This window comes from Erythrolamprus reginae, chromosome 3 (genome assembly GCF_031021105.1).
Source record: "Erythrolamprus reginae isolate rEryReg1 chromosome 3, rEryReg1.hap1, whole genome shotgun sequence".
Taxonomy (NCBI): domain Eukaryota; kingdom Metazoa; phylum Chordata; class Lepidosauria; order Squamata; family Dipsadidae; genus Erythrolamprus; species Erythrolamprus reginae.
In genome coordinates this window covers 964,494-988,961 of record NC_091952.1, presented here as the reverse complement: position 1 = coordinate 988,961, position 24,468 = coordinate 964,494, and the positions used below count along the sequence as shown (strand labels likewise).

Here is a 24,468-nt window from a genome sequence, read left to right as displayed (position 1 = left end):
CATCAGCTGACTCAGCCTCCCATCCTTCTGAAGTGGCTCATACGAGGACCCAGATTGTTGGGGGCACCAGGAAGTGGTATACAGTATAAGTCTAAATATTTGGACATGCAGGTGGGGTGGGAGACACCAAGGTACCCTACCTGTCCCTGGCACAGAATTCTCCCTTCAGGCTGCACAGGAAGGAAGTCCTATGGCCTGAATCCCAGACCCCCCCCAGTCCTTCCCCCTCCATGGGGCTGGATTCCCCCAAAGGGAAGGTAAGCGACCCCCCTGCCTGGCACAATAGAACCCACTCAAGAGGGCAGGGAGGGCAGAGCTGGTGCAGGATGGGGGGATGCTTGGGGGGTGGAGAGGATTCCCTTGCCTGTGCCCTTCTCCCTGGCCAGGCGCCTCTCGGGGAGGGGGGCACGGGGGGGGGGGGTTCCGAGGAAGGAAACTCAGCCCCACAACAGCCCCTCTTGCTTCCACAGTCCCCTGCTCTTTATTGAGATGTTCAGTGTTCAAAACAGGCGTTCACAGCATGGGGCGATGGGATCCAGAGTTCGGCTGGAGGGGGTCTCTGAGCTGTGCAGAGGAAGCTGGCGCAGGAGCATGGGCTTTGGGAGCTCGGCAGGGCCTGGGGGGGAGTGGCCCCTTCCCTCCCGCCGGCCGGTCTTGCAGGAATGTCTTGACGCTTTACTGCACGCCCTCCATCATCTTGAGGAACTCTGTGGGGAGAGGGAGACGGGTCATGGGGGGGGGCCCTCGCAATCCAGAGGAGCAACCCCCTCCCAGCAGCCAAGGATGGCAACCCCCCCCCCCCAAAGAGGCCCCCAGCACCCACCCCCCAGCCCCCCCGCCCTGGATTCAGCCTGCTTGAATTGCTGGGGCAGTGAGGGCAAACCTTTTCTGGGTTAGGGGCCAAAGGGGCACACATGGGCATGATAGCACACACACAAGTGATAGTACACACGTGAAGGCTGCCCACGCCCATAATGAAATGCCCTCCCCCACGTGTGTGTGCGCAGCCTCATCCTGGAGGGGCTTCAGCAGAACCTTTGGGGGCCTCTGGGTGGAGAAAAACGGGCCTCCCAGGGCTCCAGAAAAGAGCTTGCGGTGGAACCTTTCTTCACACACACACACACACACACACCCTGTGAGAGGCTTCTTCAGGAAGGGCTCTGAAAACGGCCTCCCCCGTCCTCCGGAGTGCCAAAAATGAGCTGTCTAGCATGAACACGGGGGCTGGAGCTGACACAGGGCAACGGCTCCCGTGTCCTCGGATGTGGCTCCATGTGCCACCTGTGGCAAATATGTGCCCTGGGTTCGGCCTTCAGGGTGCCAGGGGATCCCAGGAGAGGCGTTGGCAGGGGGGCTCAGCCCCTACGGTCCCAGCCTCCACGGAGGGAGAAGCAGGGATGGGCTCCTACGGGGATGGTCAGTTACGCAGAACCGGTGGAAGATTAGGTGGGATTAAATAGTATATTTTGGATGTTGAGTCATAGTCAACAGAGAGGGAAATTGTGTCTCTTGGAGGCGAGGGGAGGCCAGGCACCCCCACCCCAACCTTTGAGGTGAGTGACGTCAATTTGGCCACCTTTAAGCCAGTCACATGACTTTGAAGCCACCCTGGTCACATGAGTCTTCGGAGAGGGGTGGCATACAAATCTAATAAATTATTATTATTATTATTATTATTATTATTATTACTATGATCGTCAAGCCACTCCCAACCGGTCACATGGCCGGCAAGCCACTCCCACAAAATAAGCCACACCCGTAGTGTGGGAGTAAAACCATGTGCAGCCCTTCCCTGGGGAGAAGGCTGAGGGCTGGGCCAGTGGGGGGAGCCGTCGGTCAGCCCCACGATGCTCCGTCTGTTGCTCACCGTCAAAATCGATGCGCCCGTCGTTGTTTTTGTCCCCGTCCCTCATCAGCTCCTGGACCTCCTCTTCTGTGACCGACTCCCCGGAGAGCTGGAAGATCTCCACCAGCTCCTCAGCATCCAGGAACCCGTCGGCATTCCTGGCAGGAAAAGGGGGCAATAGAGTGAGATGTCAGACAACAGACCCTCCAGGCTCATCTCAGAAACCTCCCATGGTGGAGCACCCACAACTTCTAGGGGCCAGCAGTTCCACTGGTCAATGGTCCTCACTGTCTGGAACTTTCTCCTTAATTCCAGATGGCTCCTCTTTTGATGAGTTTCCATCCATTGCTTCTTGTCTTCCCTTCAGACAATTTGGAGAATCAGTCCGGCCCCTTCTTGGTGCAGCCCCTCAAACACTGGACTGGGGGCCATCCTATCACTCCCAAACCTTCTGGTCTTTAGTCCAGACTGACTGAAAGGCCACAGCCGGTCTTCAGGTGTTTTAGCCTCCAGGCCTTTGAAGGGACGGAACAGCTGAGATTGGACAAGCCTCTCTCCCTGTGGGGTCAACTCTGGCCCGAAGCCCAGAGGAGCAAGATTGGCTCAGTGGTTAGAGGGCAGCACTGCCGGCTCCTTCAGATGACTGCTGACTGCACTTCAGAAGTTCAAATCTCACCACCAGCTCCAGGTTGACTCAGCCTTCCTTCCTTCTTTGGTGGGTCCAACGAGAACCCAGATTGACTCTGTCAACCGCTTAGAGAGGGCTTTCAAAGCAGTAGGAAGCGGCAGATAAGGTCTAAATGCTATTGGCCTTCCTTCCTTTCTTCCTTCCTTCCTTTCTTCCTTCCTTCCTTCCTTCGTCAAATGCAGACCCAGATTGTTGGGGGCAAGAGGCTGCTTCTGTCAATCGCTTAGAGAGGGCTGTCAAACCACCATGAAGTGGTATATAAGTCTACGTGCTAGTGCCTGTATAAGTGCTAAAATTCAAAATACAGTGATACCTTGTCTTACGAACTTAATTGGTCCCGGGACGAGGTTTGTAAGGTGAAAAGTTTCTATGATGAAACCATGTTTCCCATAGGAATCAATGGAAAAGCGATTAATGCGTGCAAGCCCAAAACTCACCCCTTTTGCCAGCTGAAGCGTTGGTTTTTGCGCTGCTGGGATTCCCCCGAGACTTCCCTCCATGGGAAACCCCACCTCCGGACTTCTGTGTTTTTGTGATGCTGCAGGGGAATCCCAGCAGTGCAAAAACGGGTGCTTCGGTGGCAACAGAAGTCCGGAGGTGAAGTTTCCCAGCGAGGGGAGTCTCAGCGAAATTGCAGCATCGCAAAAACACGGAAGCCCTCAAAACCCCAGCTCCAGAGGTCGCTTCGCTAGCAATGGAAGTCCGGAGGCGGGGCATCCCAGTGGCGGCGGCTTGGGTTTGTAAGGTGAAAATAGTTTGGAATAAGAGGCAAATAATCTTAAACCCCGGGTTTGTATCTCAAAAAGTTTGTATGATGAGGGGTTTGTAAGGCAGGATTAAAACCCCAATGAATAAATAAAACAAAGGCTGGTCCAGAAGTTGGTGAACAATCAATGGTTTGCCAGGAACATCTTCCCCGTCCCCGCAAGGCCAGCCTGCCTACCTCAGTGGACACCCCCCTCCCCTGCCCGAGGTCAAGGACCCAGGCCCACCTGTCAAAGATTCGGAAGCATTCGGCCAGCTCCTCCTCCGATTTTCCCTTGGCGTCCTCCTTCATCTGCCTCACCATCATCACCAAGAACTCCTCGAAGTCGATGGTTCCGCTGCCTGCAAAGGAGGGGGGGGAGCCCCAGGCCAGAGTCAGAGGAGGTGTGTGGGGGGGTCTTTCCAGCCCCCCTGCTCTCACCTCGCTCCCTCCCCTGCCTCCTGCCCCTTCTCACCATCCTCGTCCACCTCCTCGATGATGGCGTCCAGTTCCTCCTTGGTGGGCGTCTGTCCCAGCATCCTCATGACCGTCCCCAGCTCCTTGGTGCTGATGTCACCACCCCCGTCAGCATCAAACATGTCAAAGGCGGCTTTGAACTCTGCAGGGGGGGCACGAGGGGGGGGGCTCAGCCTCTGCCAGAGAAAGGCAGCCCCCCCCCCCCCCCCAACCTCACAGGCCTCCCTGTTGTCCAAACGCCCACTGAGTCCAGATGTCCGGAAGTGGCATTCTCGGTCTCCCTCCTGTTGCAACTATTCGTTTAGTGACCACTTGAAGTTATGACGACAGTGAATAAAGTGACTTAGGACCATTGTCTCAGCCCTTGGAGTCTCCCAAAACTCAGAGGATTGGCAGCTGGTCCATGTTTATGACAGTTGCCATGTCTTGAAGTCACCTGATTCCCCTTTTACGACCTCCTGACAGGGAAGATTCGCTTAATGACCACGCTCCCAACTTAATAACTGCAGTAATTCACTCAACCATTATAACAAGGGAGGTTGTAAAATGGGACACCTCGGACAGGGGCAGCATGGAAGTCCAATCGATCAACCAATCAACCAATCAATCAATAAATCGATCAATCAATCAATCAATATCAATAAATCAATAAATATCAATAAATCAATAAATGATTCACTTAACGACCATCTCACTTAGCAATAGACATTTTAGGCTGAATTGTGGTCATACGTCCAGGAAACTGCCCCCCTCCCTTGGCCAAACTCCACTAGGCTCTGGAACTGGTTCCCAGCGACTCTGGGGCCCCCCACCCACCCAGTAGCGGGTTCTAAATCCTCCTGCTGCTTCTGCTACCAGTTCGCCAAACTGGACTAAACTGGGAGCAACCCACCACTGTCCCCCCCTCTCCCTCCCACGTCCACCGCTGCCCCCCTGCCCTCCATGGCTTAGCCCGCTGCCCACTCACCCGCAATCATTTCCTCGCTGAGGTAGGAGCGGGCCTCAGCCTGCTGGTCCGTCTGCAAGGCAAGCAAGAGGGTGAGCGAGGGCGGGGAGGGGGCATCTCCCCCTTCTATCCAAGCTGACCTGAGTCCCTGGGCCCTTCGCGGCCTCTCTGCCTCCCAACCTTCGGCCACAGGGACAGGCAAGGCTTTGGGCACCACCCAAAAGCAGGACCAGGCACCCTCCCGGCTCCTTGGGTCCCATTGGTTGGGGGTCCAGGGAAGGGGGGCGGTTTGCCTTCTCTTTCTGCTCAAGACCCCCCTTCGACAATTGGGGGGGCCCCGTGGGACACAGAAGGCTGGACTTGATGGGCTCTGGCCCAATTCAGCAGGGCTCCTCTTAGGTTCTTAGATTCCCCCTTCCCTCCTTCTCTCCCTCCCTCCCTCTCCTTCCTTCCTTCCTCTTTTCTTCTTCCTTTCCTTCCCTCCTTCCCTCCCTCCTCCTACCTACCCTCCTTCCTTCTTTCTCTCCCTCTCTCCTTTCTTCCAAGTGCCTCCTCTATGTGGATTGAGGCAGGCAGGGTTCCCTCGGTTCCCATTTGTTGGGGGTCCAGGGAAAGGGAGGGTCCTGCCTTCTCTTTCTGCTCAAGATCCCCATGGACAATTCGGGGGCCACTGGGGTACACAGAATGCTGGACTCCATGGGCTTTGGCCCTATTCAGCAGGGCCCCCTTCCCTCCTTCTCTCCCTCCCTCTTTTCTTCTCTCTCTCCCTCCTTGTAGCTACCCTCCTTCCTTCCTCCTTTCTCTCCTTCCCTCCTTCCTTTCTTCCAAGTGCCGCCTCTGTGTTGGTTGAGGCAGGCAGGGTTCCCTCGGGTCCCATTTGTTGGGGGGTCCAGGGAAAGGGAGGGTCCTGCCTTCTCTCTCTGCTCAAGACCCCCATGGACAATTGGGGGTCACAGAAGGCTGGACTCGAGGGGCTTGGCCCCCATTCAGCAGGGCTCTTCTTGGGTTCTTAGGTTCTTCCTTGGCTCAAAGGGAGGAAGAAGCAGCCCCCACTAGGGGGGGTGTCCACTCTGGGGAGGGGCAGGAGAGGGAGGAATGGAACCCTGACATCTCTTCCAAGCATAGAGCCCCCCGGTTGAGGCCCAAGAGCCTCTGAGCTGGGGGAGCCCCTGGTGGACGGTCTCTAGGTCTGCCTGGCTGGACAATCCATCTGCCCTCCTCCTGGGCAGCTGCTGGTCAGGGTCCCCAGGGCCAAGAGGCTTCTTGAGACGGGGGCTATTCTTAGCCTGGCCGGAGCTCCTTCTATGGGCCGAGGCCTCCTGCCGGCCGGACCCGCACCTGTCCCCCCTCGGATTGGGTTACTCCTCCAAGACACTCTGGGCCATGCCAGATGCCCTCGTGACCCACGGCTCAGTTTTCTCCACCCCCGCCCCCCTCCTTTCTGTAGCCTCTGCAGCCCCCCCTCCCCTCTACCCTTCCCCACCCAAGAAAAGCCTCTTAGGGGCAACGCGCAGCAGCAGAAACTGCTCCTTCCCCCCTCCCACGGCCTCCCATGGCCTCCCAGCCCCCTGCCCCCCCCTGCCCCAACCTCCTCAGCCGCCTCGGCCAACGGGTCTCGGTGCCCCCCCCCCCCGACTTCACACAGAGCGGCTGCCCCAGAGCAGAGCTTGTGTCCTGGCAGCTTCCTCGGCCCAGCTGTGCCGGCCCTGGTTCTCCTGGTCTGTCCTGTCCCATCAGACACTCGGCCAACCACTCCAGCCGGCTGTCTGTGTGCACAGTCCGTGGCCCCGTCCGGCATCCTGGCAAGGAGGTCCAGCTCCAGCCGTCCTGGTGCCGTCCTTGAGACGGGCTCCGTGCCCACCCTCTGGCCCTGCTTACCATGTTGGCAGGTGTCACTCCAGAGGCGCCCACAGAACAGAACCTCCGTGTACCCCCGTCCGGTCCGAGCAGATGGCAAACGCTGCCCCGCCACCCACCCAGCCCCATTTGTACCCCCGGCGGCCGGGCAGGGACCCTCCTGGCCCCTCCGATTGGACCCTGGGAGAGGCAGCCCTTGGCAGGGCCAATCGCCTTCCACCTCACCTGCCGATTGGTCAGCCGGGCATTTTACCAAATTTAGCCAAGGGTCTCCTGGCGTGGAAGTGGGTGTGAGCGGAGCCCGAGGGGCAGTACAAGCCCTGGAGTGGGGGGAGAGGAATCCCCGTGGCCCCCTCCTCTCCACTACAATGTGTGGCAGAGAGGATTGCAAGGAGCTGTTCCTCTGCGCCCTCCCTCCCTCCCTCCCCTCCCCCATCCCGGCCTTGACCGAATAAAAATAGACTTCGTCCTCCTCTGCCCCATCTCGGCTCCCAGATGGAGGATGAAAGCACCAAGAGAAACACAGAAACCTAGAAGATTGAAGACAGGACAAGACCTCGTGGTCCATCTCGTCTGCCCTTCTACTATTTCCTATATTTTATCATAGGATGGATCTATGTTTATCCCAGGCATGTTTCAATTCAGTTATTGTGGATTGACCAACCACGTCTGCTGGAAGTTAGTTCCAAGCATCTACGACTCTTTCAGTCAAATAATATTTTCTCATGTTGCTTCTGATCTTTCCCCCAACTGATCTCAGATTGTGTCCCCTTGTTCTTGGGTTCACTTTTATTTGTTTTATTTATTATATATATAGTGTTTTAAGCACTTTTCGAAAGGCGGGGAGAGTGGGGCCAGTACAAATCTCTGGGGGGAGTTGGTTCCAGAGGACCGGGGCCATGACAGAGAAGACCCTTTCCCATGGCATTTTTTACCCAATGGGACCCCGGAGAAGGCCGACTCTGTGTGATCTAATCGGTGGCTGGGACATGTGAAGAAGACGACCGTCCCATAAATAATCTGGTCCACCAAAGCCTCTTCTCTCTCTCTCTCTCTCTCTCTCTCTCTCTCTCTCACACACACACACACTGTTTCCCCCCTGCCTGCACCTGGGGGAGGGGAGAGGGCCAAAGGCAGCCTCCCACCCCCTGGCCAGTGGTTGGGGACTCCACCAGGCAACCTGGACAGCGGGGGAGGGGAGAGGAGGGAGCCCCTTCACGTGCTGCCTACAAACCAGCCTGCCCTCCCCTCCCCCAAGTTGGGGCCCTGTCTGGGAGGGGGCGGCCCAGTTCCTGAGGAGGAGGGGAGCTGACAGGCAGGAGCAGCTGGGGCCCTCCCCCTATTAATAGACATGCCCAAGGAAAGCTGCGGAGGAGGCCAGGGGCAAAGCCAGCTAAATAAGGAAGCCCCCCCCCCACGCACACCTTGCCGGGAGGGGGCTGCCACTGGCAATGGCCCGGCAGGGGTTTCTACCCACAGTCCTTAGGAGGAGGCTGGGCAGCCCCTTGTGTGGGGGGGCAGAGGGTCCCCCTGCTTCAGCAGGGGGTCAGGCTAGAAGACCTCCAAGGTCCCCTTCCAGCTGGGCTCTTACTCCTTATTCCTTACTCTACACTCTACTTTATTCTACTCTATTCTATTCTTTCTTCATTCCATTATTCTTATTCTATTCTATTCTTTTCCGTATTCTCTTCTATTTTATTTTTCCATTCCATTCCATTCCATATTATATTCTATTATATTCTATTTCTACTCTACTCTATTCTATTCTTTCTTCATTTCATTATTCTATTCTATTCTATTCTATTCCATATTCTATTCTATTCTTCATTCCTTTATTCTACAGTATTCTATTTCTATTCTTGTCTAGTCTAGTCCAGGGGGCAGGCAAACCTGGCTCTTCTAGGACACATGGACTTCAACTCCCAGGATTCCTAAGCTGGCATGATTGGCTCGGGAATTCTGGGAGTTGAAGTCCACAAGTCATAGAAGAGCCAACTCTGCCTCCCTTGATCTGGTCTGTTCTATTCTATTCTTTATGTCCTGTCCTCCCTTCCGACTCTGGTATTCTGTTCTGTTCCCTTCCACCAAGGGCCGCCCAGGGCCAGGCAAGTAAGACACCCTCCCCATCCTGGTTGAGTGAACTCTGCCATGCTCAAATCCCCCTGGACTTTAAGGCCTGGCAGGCGGTGCCTCACCCTCCAGAAGCTGCCCTCCTCCCGCCTCCCCTGGGCCTCCACACAGAGTTTGGCCCCGGCAGGTGGGGCTGGGAGAGCAGGTGCAGAGGGGGCAGGCTGCCAGGGGGGGCGCCACACGCCAGGTGCCGCACTGACCCAGGGAGCCAGCTGGGAGCAGAGTTGATGCTGGGGCAACCCAGGACTTTGGCTTCATGCTCTGTCCCTTCTCTTGGGGTTACCACGATTGACCCTCAGCTGTTACTATTAGTGTTTATTAGAATTGGAAGGGACCCTGTAAGTCATCTAGTCCAACCGTCTGCTCAGGCAGGAGTCCCTACACCATTTTGGACAAATGGCCATCCAATCTCCCCCTTGAAAGTCTCCAGTGTTGGAGCTCTCACAACCTCTTGCAGGCAACTCCTGTTCCACTGGTCGATCGCTCTCACCTCCTTATTTCCAGGTTGAATCTCTCCCTGGTCAGCTTCCGTCCGCTGCTCTTTGTCTGGGTGCCTTGGAAAACAGCCTGACCCCCCTTCCTCCTCTCTGTAGCAGCACTTTAAGTATTGGAAGACTGCTGTCCTGTCTCCCTTGGTCCTTCCCTTCGCCAGACCAGCCAGGCCCAGTTCCTGCAACCTTTGTGTATTTTAGTCTCCTGGCCCCTAATCATCCTGGTTGCTCTCCTCGGCACTTTCTCCAGAGTTTCAATGTCTCTTTTGTAGTGGGGTGACCAGAACTGAATGCAGGACTCTAGGTGTGGTCTCACTAGGGCATCATAGAGTGGTATTAGCACCTCCCTAGTCCTAGATTGTATCCCTCTCTTCATGCAATTTAGGATCCCATTGGCCTTTTTGGCTGCTGCTGCACATTGTTGGCTCCTGTTTAGTTGACTGTCCACCAAGACTCCAAGACCCCTCGCGCAGTCACTGCTGTTGAGGGTGGTTCCACCCAGTTTCCCCACACCCCACAATGCAGGGCAGTCCCACGGCCAGAGGACTCCTCCTAAGACAGGCCCCCACCTGGGCAGCCCCTTCCAGGATTCCTCTTCCACTACAGGCTTCTCCAAAGTTGGCACCACTTGTGGGCTTCAAATCCCGGAATTTCCTATCCAGCAATGCAGCTGTGGACGGGACAAGAAGCAACGGATGGAAACTCACCAAGGAAAGAAGCGGTGGAGAAACAGGGAGGGATTTCCTGACAGTGAGGACCATCAACCAGTGGAACCACTTGCCTCTAGATCCTGTGGGTGCTCCGTCACTGGAGTTTTTTAAAAGAAAAGACCGGACAGGGATGGTATAATGTCTCCTGTTTGAGCAGGTGGTTGGACTAGAAAACCTCTAAGTCCCTTCCAACTGAACACACTCAAAACCGTAGAAATGGTGGTAGACTTTAGGAGAAGCCCTCCCATCCTCCCACCTCTCACAATACTAGACAACACAGTACCAACAGTAGAAACCTTCAAATTTCTAGGTTCTGTCATATCTCAAGACCTAAAATGGTCACCTAACATCAAAAACATCATCAAAAAAGCACAACAAAGAATGTTCTTTCTGCACCAACTCAGGAAGCTCAAACTGCCCCAGGAGCTTCTGATCCAGTTCTACAGAGGAATCATTGAGTCTGTCATCTGCACCTCTATCACTGTCTGGTTTGGTTCTGCAACCCAACAAGATCAACACAGGAGAATCAGAACTGCAGAAAAAACAATGGCTGCCCACCTGCCTTCCGTTGAGGACCTGTAGACTGCACGAGTCCAAAAGAGGGCGGGGAGGAAAATATTGACTGACCCCTTGCATCCAGGACACAAACTCCTTCAACTGCGACCCTCAAAACATCGCTACAGAGGCCACTTCGCAGTGTTCAAATGACGTCAGAGACCTTGACACAAACCTCTGGCTTTATATAAATAAATATGTTTAATGTTTATTATATTTGCAGCAGACAAGATAGTTAGGCACACAGGAGCCTCGTGTGGTTTTATATGTTGTAAGCTGCCCCGAGTCTTCAGAGAGGGGTGGCATATTAATTTAATTAATACTAATAAAAATAATACTAATAAAAATAAAAATAATAATAATAGTAATAAACAACAATAACAATAACAATAACAACAAAACAACAACACACAAACAACAAACAACAACAACAACAACAATAATAATAATAATAATAATAATAATAATAATAATAATAATAATAATAATCAAAGACAGGCAGTTCCTTCACTGCAATTGAGCTCAAAATTTACAAGTGAGACATTTGTTAAGTGAGTTTTGGCCCCATTTCACAGTTTTTCTTGTCTCAGTATGATTGACATAATGACTGAGGCAAGAAAAGCTGTGAAGTGGGACAAACATAAATTCCATCTGTCAAACTGCCGGGCAGCTGGTGATCAGCAGAAGTAGCCTGCAGTGCTGCACTCTAACCACTGGGCCACCGGCCACCAGGCTTCCCCCCTCCCCCCCACCCGGTGTTCAAGCCCCGCCCCCACTGGCTTTGAAGCCCAGCCTTTCTCTGGGAAGCAAACAAACTGCCTCACCTTTGAGACTCACCTGCCTGGAAGTCACCTGGACTGAAAAACAGGTTTGACCAGAACGGAGGTGGAGTGACCGCTTCCTCTGTTATCAGGACATCTTTTTACACAATGATGGTGTGCCACAGACATAAGATGTTTTCTCCGTTTCAGCAAAACATTTGACATGTTTTTTTCCTTAAAAGTGTGATCAGAGTCCATTGAATAAATGAATAAATGCAGTTGCATGGTGTGGCAGGGAGAATAATAGACTTAGACTAACTTTATTGTCACTTAATCTCCGACCTGATCTAAATGTAGTTCATAAAATCATATACCAAAATTTCCTTCCTGTTAGTGACTACTTCACCTTCAACCACAACAACACACGAGCACGTTATAGATTCAAACTCAATGTAAACTGCTCCAAACTCGATTGCAGAAAATACGACTTCAGCAACAGAGGGATCAAGGCCTGGAATGCACCACCTGACTCTGGTTTCTTCCCCAAACACCCAAAATTTTACCCTCAGATTGTCTACAGTGGACCTCTCCCCCTTCCTAAGAGGCTTGTAAGTGCACAACATGCCTGCCCTCTCGGTCATACTGTCCTATTTAATTGTTACCTTTTACTTATGTTTATACAAACTACTACTGCCCTATACATTTATTTATTTATTTATTTATTTATTTATTTATTTATTTATTTATTTATTTATTTATTTATCCAATTTTTATGACGCCCTTCTCCTTAGACTCAGGGCGGCTTACAACATGTTAGCAATAGCACTTTTTAACAGAGCCAGCCTATTTCCCCACAATCCGGGTCCTCATTTGACCCACCTCGGAAGGATGGGAGGCTGAGTCAACCTGGAGCCGGTGATGAGATTTGAAACCGCTGACCTTCAGATCTACAGTCAGCTTCAGTGGCCTGCAATACAGCACTCAGACCTGCTGCGCCACCCCGGCTCTTGGGGTGTTCGACAAATAAATAAAATAATAAATAAATAAATAAATAAATGAAATAATCAGCATATATGCAAATGAAATGTCATTGCATGCGCCTCCCAAAAGATCTCCACCTCCAATAAAGAGTTTGGTCCAAAAGGACAAAGGGCTTTGATCAAACTGCTCGAAGCTTTGAAAGCGGATCCTCACAGGCCGGTGTTTGGCCTTGGATAGAGAAAGTCTCTTGGGGATGTGCAACCAAAATGGGAAGGACACCACCACCACCACCACCACCACCAGAAAGCAGAAATATTATTCAACGTGATCCTAACAGCTTGGGAAACTGGGCTGAAATATCACCATGAAATTCCACAGAAGCAAACACCTAAGACTTGTCTTGTGTTGGGAGGGGAAACGCGGATTCCTCAGCTGGGAAACAAGGCTCTGGAGAATGAATGGAATAGCAGAGTTGCCAGAAAAGAAGCCAAGAGGAGGGACGTCCAGCAATGGTTCTTGGCCAGCTAGAAAGATTGACATGAAAACGTGATCTTCTACACCCTTTCTGAGTTTTGGTTGGTCTAAAACTGGTTGTTGGTGAGGTTTAATTCTGTGTTTATAGAATAGAGTAGAATTCCTTATTGGCCAAGTGTGATTGGACGCACAAGGAATTTGTCTTTGGTGCAGATGCTCTCAGTTGATGGGATAATTGATGGGATAATAATAGCAATAACAATAGCACTAGCATTTAGACTTAGATGCTGCTTCCCAGTGCTTTTCCAGCCCCCCCTAAGCAGTTTACAGAATCAGCCTCTTGCCCCCAACAATCTGGGTCCACATTTGACCCACACCAGAAAAATGGAAGGCTGAGTCGACCTGGAGCTGGTGGGGAGATTTGAACTGCTGAACTACAGCTAGTGGTTAGCTGAAGGAGCCTGCAGTGCTGCGCTCTAACCACTGCACCACACCCAGCTCTTACAACAACAAAAATTCCCTATTTGTCTGGAAGGAAGAAGGTTAATATTTCTGAAAGGAAGGGGAGATTGATAAATCTAATTTCTGTGTTTATTTGTTCTGGGAATTGGTCTAACAAGGAGCAGCCCCTGTGTTTGCTCTTTTGCTACAGTCTAGCACTAATTGCATTCTTGTAGTTAGATTTATCTCGAGGGTTCTTCTCACTTGAACGTGCCTGGGGTCTGAGCTCTGGCAATGAGCAATGCAGAAAGGCTTCAATCCTACACAGCTTTTCCTCCGGGAATATCTCACTACTAACAGGAGCACACAAAACTTTCGCCAGACCAATCCTTGAATGCAGCTCATCTGTCTGGAACCCACACCGCATTTCAGACATAAATGCATTAGAAAATGTCCGGAGATACTTTACCAGAAGAGCCCTCCCCTCCTCCAGTCGCAACAGAATCCCCTACACAAGGAGACTCACAATCCTGGGTTTAGAAAGCATAGAACTATGTCACCTTAAACACGACCTAAGCACAGCCCATAAAATCATCTGCTGCAATGTCCTTCCTGTCAACAACTACTTCAGCTTCAGCCACAACAATACACGAGCACACAACAGGTACAAACTCAAAGTAAACTGCTCCAAACTCGACTGCAGGAAATACGACTTTAGTAACTGAATAGTTGATGCATGGAACTCACCATCAGACTCTGTAGTATCATCACCTAACCCCCAAAACTTGACCCTTAGACTGTTGACCTCTCCCGATTCCTAAGAGGTCAGTGAGGGGCGTGCATAAGTGCACCAGAGGGCCTTCCATCCCCTGTCCTCATGTTTCCCTCTTACTAGTATCATGTATATAAACATTGCTATATCTTTGTCTACCTCCAATACCTACTTGACAAAACAAACAAACCAAGCAAGCAAACCAATCAATAAATAGCTGGAAGGGACCCTGGAGACTTTCTGGTCCATCCTCAACAGTCGGGGGTATAAAAGGGTGAAAAAAGTGACCACCTCTTCTTCCAGGGCCCCTGGGACTTTTAATCGGTCCCTAAATGAACTGTTGTAAGTGGAAGGCTGCCTGTCATGAAATAAATGAAGTCCAATATTGCAACCTGTTTTTCAGTGGCTTCCTGCTGTCCAGGAGAGCAGCTGCCCAGCCTTGGTGGTCCAGGGGTTTTAGTGTAGTCCTGCAGTTAAAATCTCACCATTGGCTCCAGGTGGACTCAGCCTTCCATCCTTCCCAGGTGGGTCAAACAAGGACCCAGATTGTTGGGGCCAAGAGGCTGATTCTGTCAACCGCTTAGGAAAAGCACTGTGAAGCAGTATATGTCTATTCCTCCCTCCCTCCCTCCCTCCCTGGATAAAATGAGGGCCCAGATTTGGGAAGAGAGACCGAGTCCGCCAAGAGCTCAGAGAGGGCTGGGAAAGCCCTACCAAGCGGTCTAAAAGTCCAAGGGCGACTTTCCTTCATTTTTCTTTCTTTCTATGTTTGGTTTCTTTAGATTGTTTTCATATGGAGAAACTTAATAAAGATTTTTTAAAAACAAAGTCTGAGGGCTCTGGCCGAGGGGTCGCCGGCCGGGTGGGAGCAGCCCCCCCCCCACCCCACCCCTCCGCTTCCTTCGTTCCAGGCCAACCGGGCGGGCGGGCGGCGGCGCTCTCCGGGACCGAGCGGCTGCAGAAGGGCGGCGCCGGCGGGCGGGTGGCAGAGGCGGCCGCGGGGCTCCGGTGGGGCGGCGGGGGGCCGTCCGGGGAGGGCCGAGGCCGCTTTCTGACCGCGGGGGCGCGCAGGGGGCCGGCGCGGCGGGGGCGAGCGGGGGCGGCGCTTGGCCGGGGCGAGGGCGCCGGGGGTCGGCGGGGAGCGCTGCTCGGGTCTCGGCGGCGGGGATGGCGGCCCGTCTGCTGCACCGGCTGCGGCAGGCGCTGAGCGGGGCCGGGGCGTCGGAGGGCGCGTCCGGGGGCTGCGCGGGGCCCGAGGACTGTCCGGAGAGCTCGGAGCTGGACGACGACACCGAGGGCCTGGCCACCCGCCTCAGCGGCACCCTCAGCTTCAGCAGCAATGAGGAGGACGGCGCCGGCGGGGACGAGGAGGAGGAGGAAGACGAGAGCGGGGGCTGCCAGCGAGGGACCCTCCTGGAGCTCCACCTGCCCGCAGATGCGCCGGAGGTCGCAGGTAGGGCGCCAAAGGAGGGAGGGGGGCAGATGCGCAGCCGATGAAGGCGCCCATCCGATACGCCAGCCCGGTCCGTCCCAGCGACCCGACGTGGCCCATCAATGGGACCCCCGGAAAGTGGGTCAAAATGCCCCTCCTGCTTTAGAAGGGACCATCCAAGGTGGGTGCCCCCCCTCCCCCGGCCCTGAATCTGGACTCCGGTAGAAAGGCAGCTCAACTCAGAATCAGAGCTGGAAGGGACCTTGGAGGTCATCCAGTCCAGCCCCTCCTCAAGCAGGAGACCCTCTTCCATTCCGGTCCAGTGGCTGCGGGGTCTCTTCTCCAGAACCCCCAGTGATGGAGCCCTCCCCCCACTGGACACAGACCGAGAGACCGACAGGACGAAAACAAGAATGCAATGGAAAGGAGGAGAGGAAATAAGTTTTGTTTTATATTTTTTATAAGGAGTTTTAATATTACACTGTGTATCTTATTTATTTATTTTTGGGGGGGTTGTGAGCCACCCAGAGACCCTTGGGAGTTGGGCCGCATACAAATTCAAATAAATAAATAAATTTGCATGTCAGAACCAGGCCTGTTTCCTCGGAGACGCCCATCATCCACGGCCTCCTCCCATATTCCTGGGGCTCCAAAGGGCTCAGTCACTGTTTCGGCCTCCTCTCCCCTCCTTCCCACCCAACCGGAAGAGGCCCCTCCCCAAATCTCTTTCCTTCCTTCAGAGTCCAGGGGTGGCCAAGGTGGCTCTTCTGTGACTTCTGGACTTCAACTCCCAGAATTCCTCAGCTAGCACAATTGGCTCAGGAATTCTGGGAGTTGAAGTCCGCAAGTCACGGAAGAGCCACCTTGGCCTCCCCCTGCTTTGCACCCTTCCAGAGCTTCCTTCGGTCTCTTATTTCTGTTACCCACACCTGTTGCCACCACGCAGGTGTGGGTAACCTGCAACCAACCACAGCCACCCTGGCGCCCACAGCAACCCACCGGTTCCTTCTTGTTAATGTACCTTTTAGTCCTAATCTGAATAAGAAAGAGATGGACGGGACCTTAGAGGTCTTCTAGTCCGACCCCCTCCTCGAGGAGCCCCTACACTTTTACAGAGACAGGGCTCTCCGGTCTTTTCTTTAAAAGTCCCTTCCAGTGATGGAGCACCCACCCCTTCCAGTGGCAGGCAGTTCCATCAAGCGTGTCACCACTGTCACAAAGTTTCAGCCCTGGACAAGGCCCTCTTCTCCCCCCCCCCCAAATGTACTGGAGAGGGAAGGACCCCCCCACACCAGATCCTTGGAATAGGGGCCCCTTTCCCAGGGGCTCCACAGGCTGACCCCCACCGACTCACCTGTTGCTCTCCCCCCCCATGGTTTAGAGCCTGTCCCCCCCCTGGCCGAGCAACGGGGGGGCCACCTGCTCACCCGCCAGCTGCAGGAGTTCTGGCGGAAGTCGCGGGGGAGCTTCGTGCCCCAACGCCTCCTCTTCGAGGTCACCAGCGCCAGCGTGGTCAGCGAGCGCAACTCCAAGCACGTGGTGAGTGACGGAAGGGGGCCAGAAAGGGACTGGGGAGAAAGGAGCCCTCTGGCCCCAGGTGCAAGGAAGTGGGGGCAGGGCCACCCCCAAAGCAAGACACAGGACTCTTGAGGAATGGGAAGGACGGAGGGCGCCCTGTTTCCCCCGGTCCAGTGATGGTGAACCTGTGGCACAGGTGGCAAGTGGAACTATGGCACGCAAGCTGTTGCCGTAGCTCAGCTCCAACGTGCAGGTGTGCCGGCCAGCTGATTTTTGACTCTCACAGAGGCTCTGGAAGGGCGTTTTTGGCTTCCAGAGAGCCTCCAGGGGGATGGGGGAGGGCGTTTTTAGCCTCCCACGGCTCCAGGGAACACGAGCCTCCTGGGCCCACCAGAAGTTGGGAAACAGGCCGTTTCTGGCCTCCAGGGGATGGGGGGAGCTGTTTTCGCCCTCCCCAGGCCTTGAATTATGAGTGTGGGCACTCATGCATGCACAATAGCTCTTGGTGCGCCATCCCTGCCCTAGTCTCCTCTGACCCCAAACGTTTTGGCAGGGTTGTGGGGAGGGCTGGGGGGGTCAGCTGGCTCTGACTGTTGCCTCTTTCCTTCTGCTGCTGCGTTGGGCACTCCGGGCTCAAAAGAGGTAAGTTCTTCTTGGAGGGGCAGGGGATGCTCGGCCTGCCCCCCCCGTCCTGGGACTCTCCATGGGCAGACTGCCAGGGGGAGGGTCAAGAGGCTGGGCGGCTGTTTCGTGCTCCCCCCTCACCCTGTTTCTCCCTTCGGCACCCAGCTCTACACCATCTACCTGATCCGGGCAGGGCAGTTTGACCAGACACCGGCCACCGTCGCCCGCTCCTACTCCGACTTCGAGCGGCTGAACCGAGTCCTGCGCCGCCGCTTCGGCAGGGAGATGGCGGGGGTCCCTTTCCCCCGGAAGCAGCTGTGGCGCAACTTCACCCCCGCCACCATCGCCAAGCGCAGCCGAGCCTTCGAACAGTTCCTCTCCCGCCTCTACGCCTCGGCCGAGATCCGCCGCTCGGCCGCCTTCCTGGAGTTCTTCTACCTGGACAGCCTGCAGGGGGCGCTGGGCTTGACCGGCAGGGGCCTCTACCCGCAGGCCTTGGCTGCTTGGATGACTGCGCGGCGGCTGCAGGAGAAGCTGGGCGCCTGCCGCTCGGGGCATTTCCTGCTGACCCTGGCCGGCCTGACCGTGTGCCACCAGGAGCTGGAGCAGTGGGCAGAGGCCCAGGAGGCCTGCCAGGAGGCCCTGCATCAGCTGGAGGGCCAGGCCGGCCACCTCCTCCGGGCTGCCCTCCTGCAGAGCCACGCCCACCTGGCCTGGGTGCTGGGCAAGGACAAGTGGCAGGCCGAGAGTCGCCTGCGTGGCCTGCGGGAATCGGGCGAAGGCCAGGAGCCACCTGCCACCTTGAAGGAGCTGCTGCTCGAACAGAGGCTGCCCTGAGGGGCTGCAGGGAGGGGGCGCCAGGTGAGAAGAAGAGGGGGGGAGCATCTGCCAGTCGGTGAGCTCTGCATCTCTGCTTGCCCAGTGTCCGGACGGTTCGGAAGAGGCTCCTGGGACACAGACCCACAATCCCCCAGTGAGGAGACGACATCCGCAGGGCTGGCTGGCAGAGGGGTGGACGGAGGGGCCTCCCGAGAGCCCCCCCCCCACAGGCTGTTCTCGATAGATTTGGGGGGAGGCTGCGAGGCGCTGCAAAAGGCGGGACTCCCGGGCCGCAGCCTGAGCAGTGAGCCGCTCTGCCCTCCGGCACGGATTCGGGTGGGGCCCCACGAACGTCTTCCTCCCCTCCAGAGACCACAGCTGCGGGGGGGACCCTTGATTCCCTTTATTAAACAGTCGGGGGGGGAAGAGAAGGGGGTCTGTGTAATAAATTAATATGCCCAAGGAAAGCGGGGTGCCAGTGCTTCCGTCCGTACATGGGGGGGGGCGTCCTTGTAAGCGACCGTCACCCAACAAAGACTTGGCCAGTGTGCGCGAGACGGGGGGGGGGGGGGCTCCCCTTAGGAGAGAAGAAGAACCGATGTGGGGCAGGGGCAGAACCCCCAGTGCTAGAGCTTGCTGGGGGGCGGCTGCTCTTCCTCCACGCGGATGACCCCTTCCTGGGCACAGCTGGCCGCCAAGACGCCGTCTCTGCGCCACAGGCGCCCTTGCACCAGGCCCCGGCTGCCACCTGTGGAGGGGAGGGGGAGGAGAACAGAGAGGCTGCGGCCACCTGCTGCTTTCGGAGGGGGGGTCTCCACTGCCCTGCCCACACACACTCCCCCTTGCAGTCGGGCAGAGGGTCTTACCGGCCCAGGGGCTCTCGCACTCGTACAGCATCCACTGGTCGGCCCTGAAGGGTGCATGGAACCACATAGTGTGATCGAGGGAGGCCAGGAACTTCACGCGGTGGTGCTGGTGGGGCAGGAGGGCCGTCCACAGAAAGGCGTAGTCCGAGATGTAGGCGGCCACACAGCAGTGCAGCTTCATGTCGCATTCGCCTGAAACGGAGAGGCCGGCAACTAGCACCAAGCGCTGCCTGGAGGCCGACCAAGGGGGCGGTGGGGGGGGAGCAGAGCGTAGGTGGGGCCACACGGGAAGAGGCAAGGTGGCCCTTCGGCCCAGGGAGGGGGGGGGAGAGAGGTTTTGGACATTCGTTCCCTGCAGTGCTTGTAATCGTCCCAAGGGCAGAATTGAAAAACCAGCCAACCACCCAAAGCTATAAATTTCTGCAGGATAGAAAATGTGGACAAAACCGCTCTGTGCTGGTCAGTCTGCCACCCTGGGGGGAAGCAGAGGGGGAGGATGAGCAGCCACTGGCTGTCATAGAAACCTAGAAGATGGACGGCAGAGAATGACCTCCTGGTCCATCTAGTCTGCCCTTACACTATTTCCTATATTTGATCTTAGGATGGATCTCTGTTTCTCCCAGGCAGGTTTCAAAATTCTTTTACATTGCTTTCAAAATAATGATCTGTTTTAACTAGTTTTATTTTCAATCCATTCATAAAATTTCTCCCAAATTTCATAATATTCCGAATCTTCTTTACCTTACACGAGGGTCGCCCAGAAAGTAATGCACCACCTTTCTTTTCTCAGCCTACACTGTTGGCGCGAATGCAAAATTTTAGATCTACATTATTTGTGCAGTCAGGAGTGTGTCTGTAAATTTTGTGTTTCTTCAGACATAGCGTAGTTGCAGCAGCGTCTGTAAGTGATGGACGTTACAAGCAGCATGTCGTCATTGAATTTCTCACTGTGGAGAAAGAAACTGTTGGGAACCTTCACAAGCGTTTGTGTAGAGTTGATGGAGAATCTGCAGTCGACAGAAGTACGGTTAGTCGCTGGGCACAGAGGGGGAGGCCATGACAGTGCGGAAATGGCTTCGTGGCCAGAACAAGGAGGGGGACCGGCCCTTGTGTCTTGCTGGAGGAAGGCCACAGAACAGGACGGAGATTATGTGGAAGATATAGGGAGTGTAGAAGAAACATCATTCATTCTTGTGTGTGAGTTTCATTGTGTTCAATAAATAATTGTTGAAGAAAAAAACCCGTGGTGCATGACGTTCTGGGCGACCCTCGTAGATTCATTTTGAAGGAGACAGTGCCTGGGCCCAGCCCCACAACAAGCACTTGAACTCAGGACTCCACTCATACAAACACGGTTCTGCCTGAGGGTGTGGCGCTGTCCTTCCAAGGGCCCCAACTGGCCCCCCAGCAGAAGGCGAGGTGGGCTCACAGGGGCTGCCCTCCTGAAGACCTACACTCCCCACGGGTCCTCCTCACGCCACAGGAGCCTCCGGCTGCTTTCTCCAGCTAGCTCTCCCCTCCCCTGGGAGCTGCCCAAGAGCCGGGCACGGTGAAGCTGCTCTTGGCAAGCAGGGTGGGGGCCTTACCGATGTAGCCCTTGGCGCGCACCCAGAAGAGCTGCTTGGGTTCCTGGGAGCTCTGGTGGAAAAAGTCAGGCGGATTCACCGGCTTCATCTCAATCGGGACTTCCTGGGCCAGCATTCTCTGCAGCCCCTGGCGGTTCCTCTCCAGGAGGTTAGGGTCCCTTTGGGGGGAAAAGGCAGAGGCTAGGAATCGCGGGGGCCATTGTGCCGGTACTGGAAGCAGAGTGGAGACTGGGACTCAGCCTCAGCAGCTGCAGCTGGACATGCCGATGGCACCTCTGAGGCCCCGGGTTCTGCACGGCTGCCAGGCACAAAGCCAGGAACCTGATGTGCTCCAGCTGCCAGAGAGGCAGGAGTCTCCAGGGAGTTTCCCAGGGGCAGTTAAACTCTCTCCAGGGCCCATATTCCTGCACCCCAGGGAGGAACGGCCGGACAGGCAGGAGCGGCTGGGGAATCTCCCACCGAGAGACACCGGGTGTGCCGTTGGCTCAGCGCCTGTTCCTCCCCGCCACTCACCGCAGGTACTTCTGGATAAGCTGCTCTTGGGTCAGCAGTTCCTCTGGCAGCGGCACAGCCGGCATTTGGAACTGGTGCTGCACCGGGCTGGGCTGCCCACGCTGGAAGGAAGCCTGGCATATGAAGATGGGCATCCCGTGCTGGACGGCCTTGACTGAGCGCACCGAGAAGCTCCTCCCGGTGCGAGTGCGCTCCACCTGGTACAGGACAGGCACAGTGGGGTCCCCTGGAAGCCGGAAGAGCCTGACGTGAGCCCCCAGGTGCCCCAGCCAGGGAGACGCCCCAATGGCCGTGAGAACCTGCTCAATCTTTCCCTTGGCAACAGGGCAGCAGTTTCAGGAGGCAGAGAGTTCCACCGCTCGGTCGCACGATAAGAAAACCTGCCTCATTTCTTTTTGATGATCATATTCATGTATTATCAGCATTTCTCCATCATTGTTAATTTTATGGTTGTAATATTTAGATAGAGCCTGGGTGGCGCAGTGGTTAGAGTGCAGCAGTGCAGGCTACTTTAGCTGACTGCTTGCTGTAGTTCAGCAGTTCAAATCTCGCCATCGGCACAAGGTTGACTCAGCCTTCCTTCCTTCCCAGATGGGTCAAATGAGGACCCAGATTGTTGGGGGTAAGAGGCTGGTTCTGTAAACCACTTAAGAGAGGGCTGGGAAAGCACTAGGAAGAAGTAGTAGATAAGCCTAAACACTATCATTTAATTTTGTTTACACTCCTTTCATTTTACTTCCTTTCCATTGTGTTAAGCCACCTAGGGAGTCTCCAGGGTGCGACAGGTGAGAAATAAATTTAACAAAATAAATAAATTGTAAGCAGAGCAGTTCACAGCACCCTCCTTTAAGTCTGACAGGTACCCTGGCTGGGCCCCCGACTCCTCCCTCCCAGAAGCTATTAATTACCTGCCCTCACAAAGTAGCAATGGAGTGAATGGACTTCGAGGTCATCCGTCACGGCCTTCGCTGCCGCCACCAGGGCCTGGCCCACAATCTGCCCTCCAAAAAGACGCTTCGTGACTGGCACCCAGTAGTGCCTTCCCCTAAGGAAGAAAGAGGAGAGTCATGGAGGGCAATGGCTGCCTCTTGTGGGGGGGGCTTTGGGGGTGAGGGGGGGGCAGTGGCTGCTCCCAAGCTCCCTTCTCTGGTGCCAAGACTCACGGCTGAATCCCAAGGATCCCAGTTGCCCTCCGTTGATGCAGGATCTCTGTGGCAACGTTCAGAGCCCGGAGCCAGATCGGCTGCTGCCCCATTGTTGGTTCACGAGGCAGACCCAGAGCGGCCACCTCCACCACTAAGCAGGGAGGGTTCTCCTCAGGGCTACTTCCACGGCTGCAGTGCAGGCAGAAACTCAACCGGTCGAGCCCTGAAGGTGCTTTTTAATTAATTTAATTTGACTTACATGCCGCCCATTCCCATAGGACTCAGGGTAGCTTAAAACAATAAAATAATGCAGGAATATAGTAAAAAGTCAAACATTAAGCAATGAAATCCCTTAAACTAATCGATCAATTATAATGAAAAATAAAAATGCAATTAAAAAACAAATTTAATTCTGTCACTTCAGAGAGGGGCAGCCTATAAATCAAATCAGTAAATAAAAAGCCCTGAACTATGCAATTGTTTCTTTGAAAAGGAAACTTTAAAGGAAAGTGCTTAAAAAAGCCCCTTCGGGCCAAGGGGGCCTGGGCGGGCGAGACTTCCCCGGGCCGAGCCTCCTCCTCCTCCTGCTCCTCCCAGCCCAGCCTCTCCGGCCCTCGGGCGCTCGGGGGATGGGGGACCCTGACCGGAAGAGGTCCACGTCCAGGGGCTCCAACTGCAGCACGCTGGTCAGCAGGACGCTGCGCAGGTCCCCCGTCGGGTCCGCCCCCTGCTCGGACTCGGCCACTTTGCCGGCTCCGCTGGAGGACGCCATCTTGGACGGTCACGTGGCCCCCTCGCCGGTGCGGAAGCGCTCTTTTCCTTTTGCCGGCTTCCGCTTCCGGCCAAAGGAGGAAGTTCGTCCAAACACCTTCAAATGATTGGCTGTCATGAGGGACTCTCCCTCGCTCCCTCTCTTTTGCCTTCCCTTCTTTCTTTCTCTCTCTCTCTCTTCTTTTTTCTCTCTCCGTTTCTTCCTTCCTTCATTTCTCTTTTTTCATTTTCTTTCCGTCCCTCCCCCCTTCAATTCCATTGTTTTTCTTTTCCTTCTCTTTCTTTCTCTTCTCATTTTCTTTCCTTTTTCTTTCTTTCTTCCTTTCTTTTTCTTTTTCTTTCTTCCTTTCTCTTTTTTCATTTTCTTTCTCTGTCCCTCCCCCCTTCCCTTCCATTGTTTTTCTTTCTCCTTTTTCTTTTCCTTCTCTTTCTTTCTCTTCTCATTTTCTTTCCTTTTTCTTTCTTCCTTTTTCTTTTTCTTTCTTCCTTTCTCTTTTTTCATTTTCTTTCTCTGTCCCTCCCTCCCTCCTTCCCTTCCATTGTTTTTCTTTCTCCTTTTTCTTTTCCTTCTCTTTCTTTCTCTTCTCATTTTCTTTCCTTTTTCTTTCTTTCTTCCTTTTTCTTTTTCTCTTTTTCTTTCTTCCTTTCTCTTTTTTCATTTTCTTTGTCTGTCCCTCCCCCCTTCCCTTCCATTGTTTTTCTTTCTCCTTTTTCTTTTCCTTCTCTTTCTTTCACAAGGCCAGACGTGATAGCTGTGTACAGCAAACCCTGTGGGGTCTTCAGTTCTGGGATCCGGGCGTGGCAGTCTGGCCAAATCTGGCCCGCTGCCCTTGCTCCAGACACCATTCCCCAGCTTTTCTCCTCACCTACTGCTCAAGAAAGTGCTTGTTTCAAGCAGAGCTTTGGCCTGAGGCTTTGCTGGCTGCAGATGCCAGAAGCCTGGAGCAGCACCGCCTTCAAATCTTGCTCGGTGTCAGCTGCAAGCAAGCAGAACCACTTGTGAATAGTCGCTAGAGAAACTTAGTCGCCTGTGTTACAAGAATCTCACTGGCGTGACTGTTTCTCCTGGGAACTATCAGATAAGGCTTCAAGGATTTTCCGGTGGAGGGGGGCGGGGTGCAGCCTAGGCTGCTTTCTGCAGTGGAAGGGCTCTTCAACTGGGCTCTCTTGCCACCTCCCTCCAGTCTCACTGGAGAATCCACCACATTTCATGGTTTGTGACATATGATAGCCAAATATGTACTCACAATACAGAGGCACAATTCACAATTCAAAGTTTTATTTTAAAGAAAAGGCATTTGTAAAAGCGGCCTCCAAGTC

At 54.4% G+C, this 24,468-nt stretch overlaps 3 protein-coding genes across 7 annotated transcripts; 1 reads left to right on the top strand and 2 right to left on the bottom strand.

The window, feature by feature from the left end:
* Positions 1-467: 467 nt before the first annotated feature.
* Positions 468-14,028, bottom strand: TNNC2 (troponin C2, fast skeletal type). Of its 4 annotated transcripts, none has more exons than XM_070748717.1 (6): positions 13,850-14,028; positions 4,724-4,775; positions 3,755-3,898; positions 3,527-3,641; positions 1,868-2,004; positions 468-707 (listed from the first exon to the last, which is right to left on the bottom strand). In XM_070748717.1, exons 1-6 carry the CDS (start codon positions 13,868-13,870, stop codon positions 676-678), a joined length of 501 nt encoding a protein of 166 aa, XP_070604818.1. In that variant the 5' UTR covers positions 13,871-14,028; the 3' UTR covers positions 468-675. The 4 variants fall into 4 exon arrangements, with proteins under 4 accessions (XP_070604818.1, XP_070604820.1, XP_070604821.1 ...); XM_070748719.1 differs by lacking the exon at positions 13,850-14,028 and adding an exon at positions 11,283-11,853; XM_070748720.1 differs by lacking the exon at positions 13,850-14,028 and adding an exon at positions 6,785-6,957.
* Positions 14,029-15,041: 1,013 nt separating this feature from the next.
* On the top strand, positions 15,042-19,857 carry SNX21 (sorting nexin family member 21). The gene is made up of 3 exons (XM_070744318.1): positions 15,042-15,327; positions 16,688-16,845; positions 17,614-19,857. The coding sequence occupies exons 1-3, from the start codon at positions 15,042-15,044 to the stop codon at positions 18,283-18,285; spliced, it is 1,116 nt and encodes a 371-aa protein (XP_070600419.1). The 3' UTR covers positions 18,286-19,857.
* ACOT8 (acyl-CoA thioesterase 8) lies at positions 18,656-23,214 on the bottom strand. 2 transcript variants are annotated; one of them, XM_070744319.1, is made up of 6 exons: positions 23,022-23,214; positions 22,141-22,277; positions 21,233-21,458; positions 20,720-20,877; positions 19,134-19,325; positions 18,656-19,015 (listed from the first exon to the last, which is right to left on the bottom strand). In XM_070744319.1, the coding sequence occupies exons 1-6, from the start codon at positions 23,147-23,149 to the stop codon at positions 18,894-18,896; spliced, it is 963 nt and encodes a 320-aa protein (XP_070600420.1). In that variant the 5' UTR covers positions 23,150-23,214; the 3' UTR covers positions 18,656-18,893. The 2 variants fall into 2 exon arrangements, with proteins under 2 accessions (XP_070600420.1, XP_070600422.1); XM_070744321.1 differs by having other exon boundaries at positions 22,396-23,134.
* Positions 23,215-24,468: the final 1,254 nt, after the last annotated feature.

Coding starts and splice junctions, on each gene's coding strand:
- TNNC2 (XM_070748717.1), bottom strand. CDS start 13,870: ATGATACTACAGAGTCTGATG. Junction 3,899..4,723: donor CAGCGAGGAAATGATTGCGG/GTGAGTGGGCAG, acceptor CCCCCCCTGCAG/AGTTCAAAGCCGCCTTTGAC. Junction 3,642..3,754: donor CGAGGAGGTGGACGAGGATG/GTGAGAAGGGGC, acceptor CCTCCTTTGCAG/GCAGCGGAACCATCGACTTC.
- SNX21 (XM_070744318.1), top strand. CDS start 15,042: ATGGCGGCCCGTCTGCTGCACCGGCTGCGGCAGGCGCTGAGCGGGGCC. Junction 15,328..16,687: donor AGATGCGCCGGAGGTCGCAG/GTAGGGCGCCAA, acceptor CCCATGGTTTAG/AGCCTGTCCCCCCCCTGGCC. Junction 16,846..17,613: donor AGCGCAACTCCAAGCACGTG/GTGAGTGACGGA, acceptor TTCGGCACCCAG/CTCTACACCATCTACCTGAT.
- ACOT8 (XM_070744319.1), bottom strand. CDS start 23,149: ATGGCGTCCTCCAGCGGAGCCGGCAAAGTGGCCGAGTCCGAGCAGGGG. Junction 22,278..23,021: donor CTGGACGTGGACCTCTTCCG/GTCAGGGTCCCC, acceptor TTTCTTCCTTAG/GGGAAGGCACTACTGGGTGC. Junction 20,878..21,232: donor CTTATCCAGAAGTACCTGCG/GTGAGTGGCGGG, acceptor TTCCCCCCAAAG/GGACCCTAACCTCCTGGAGA.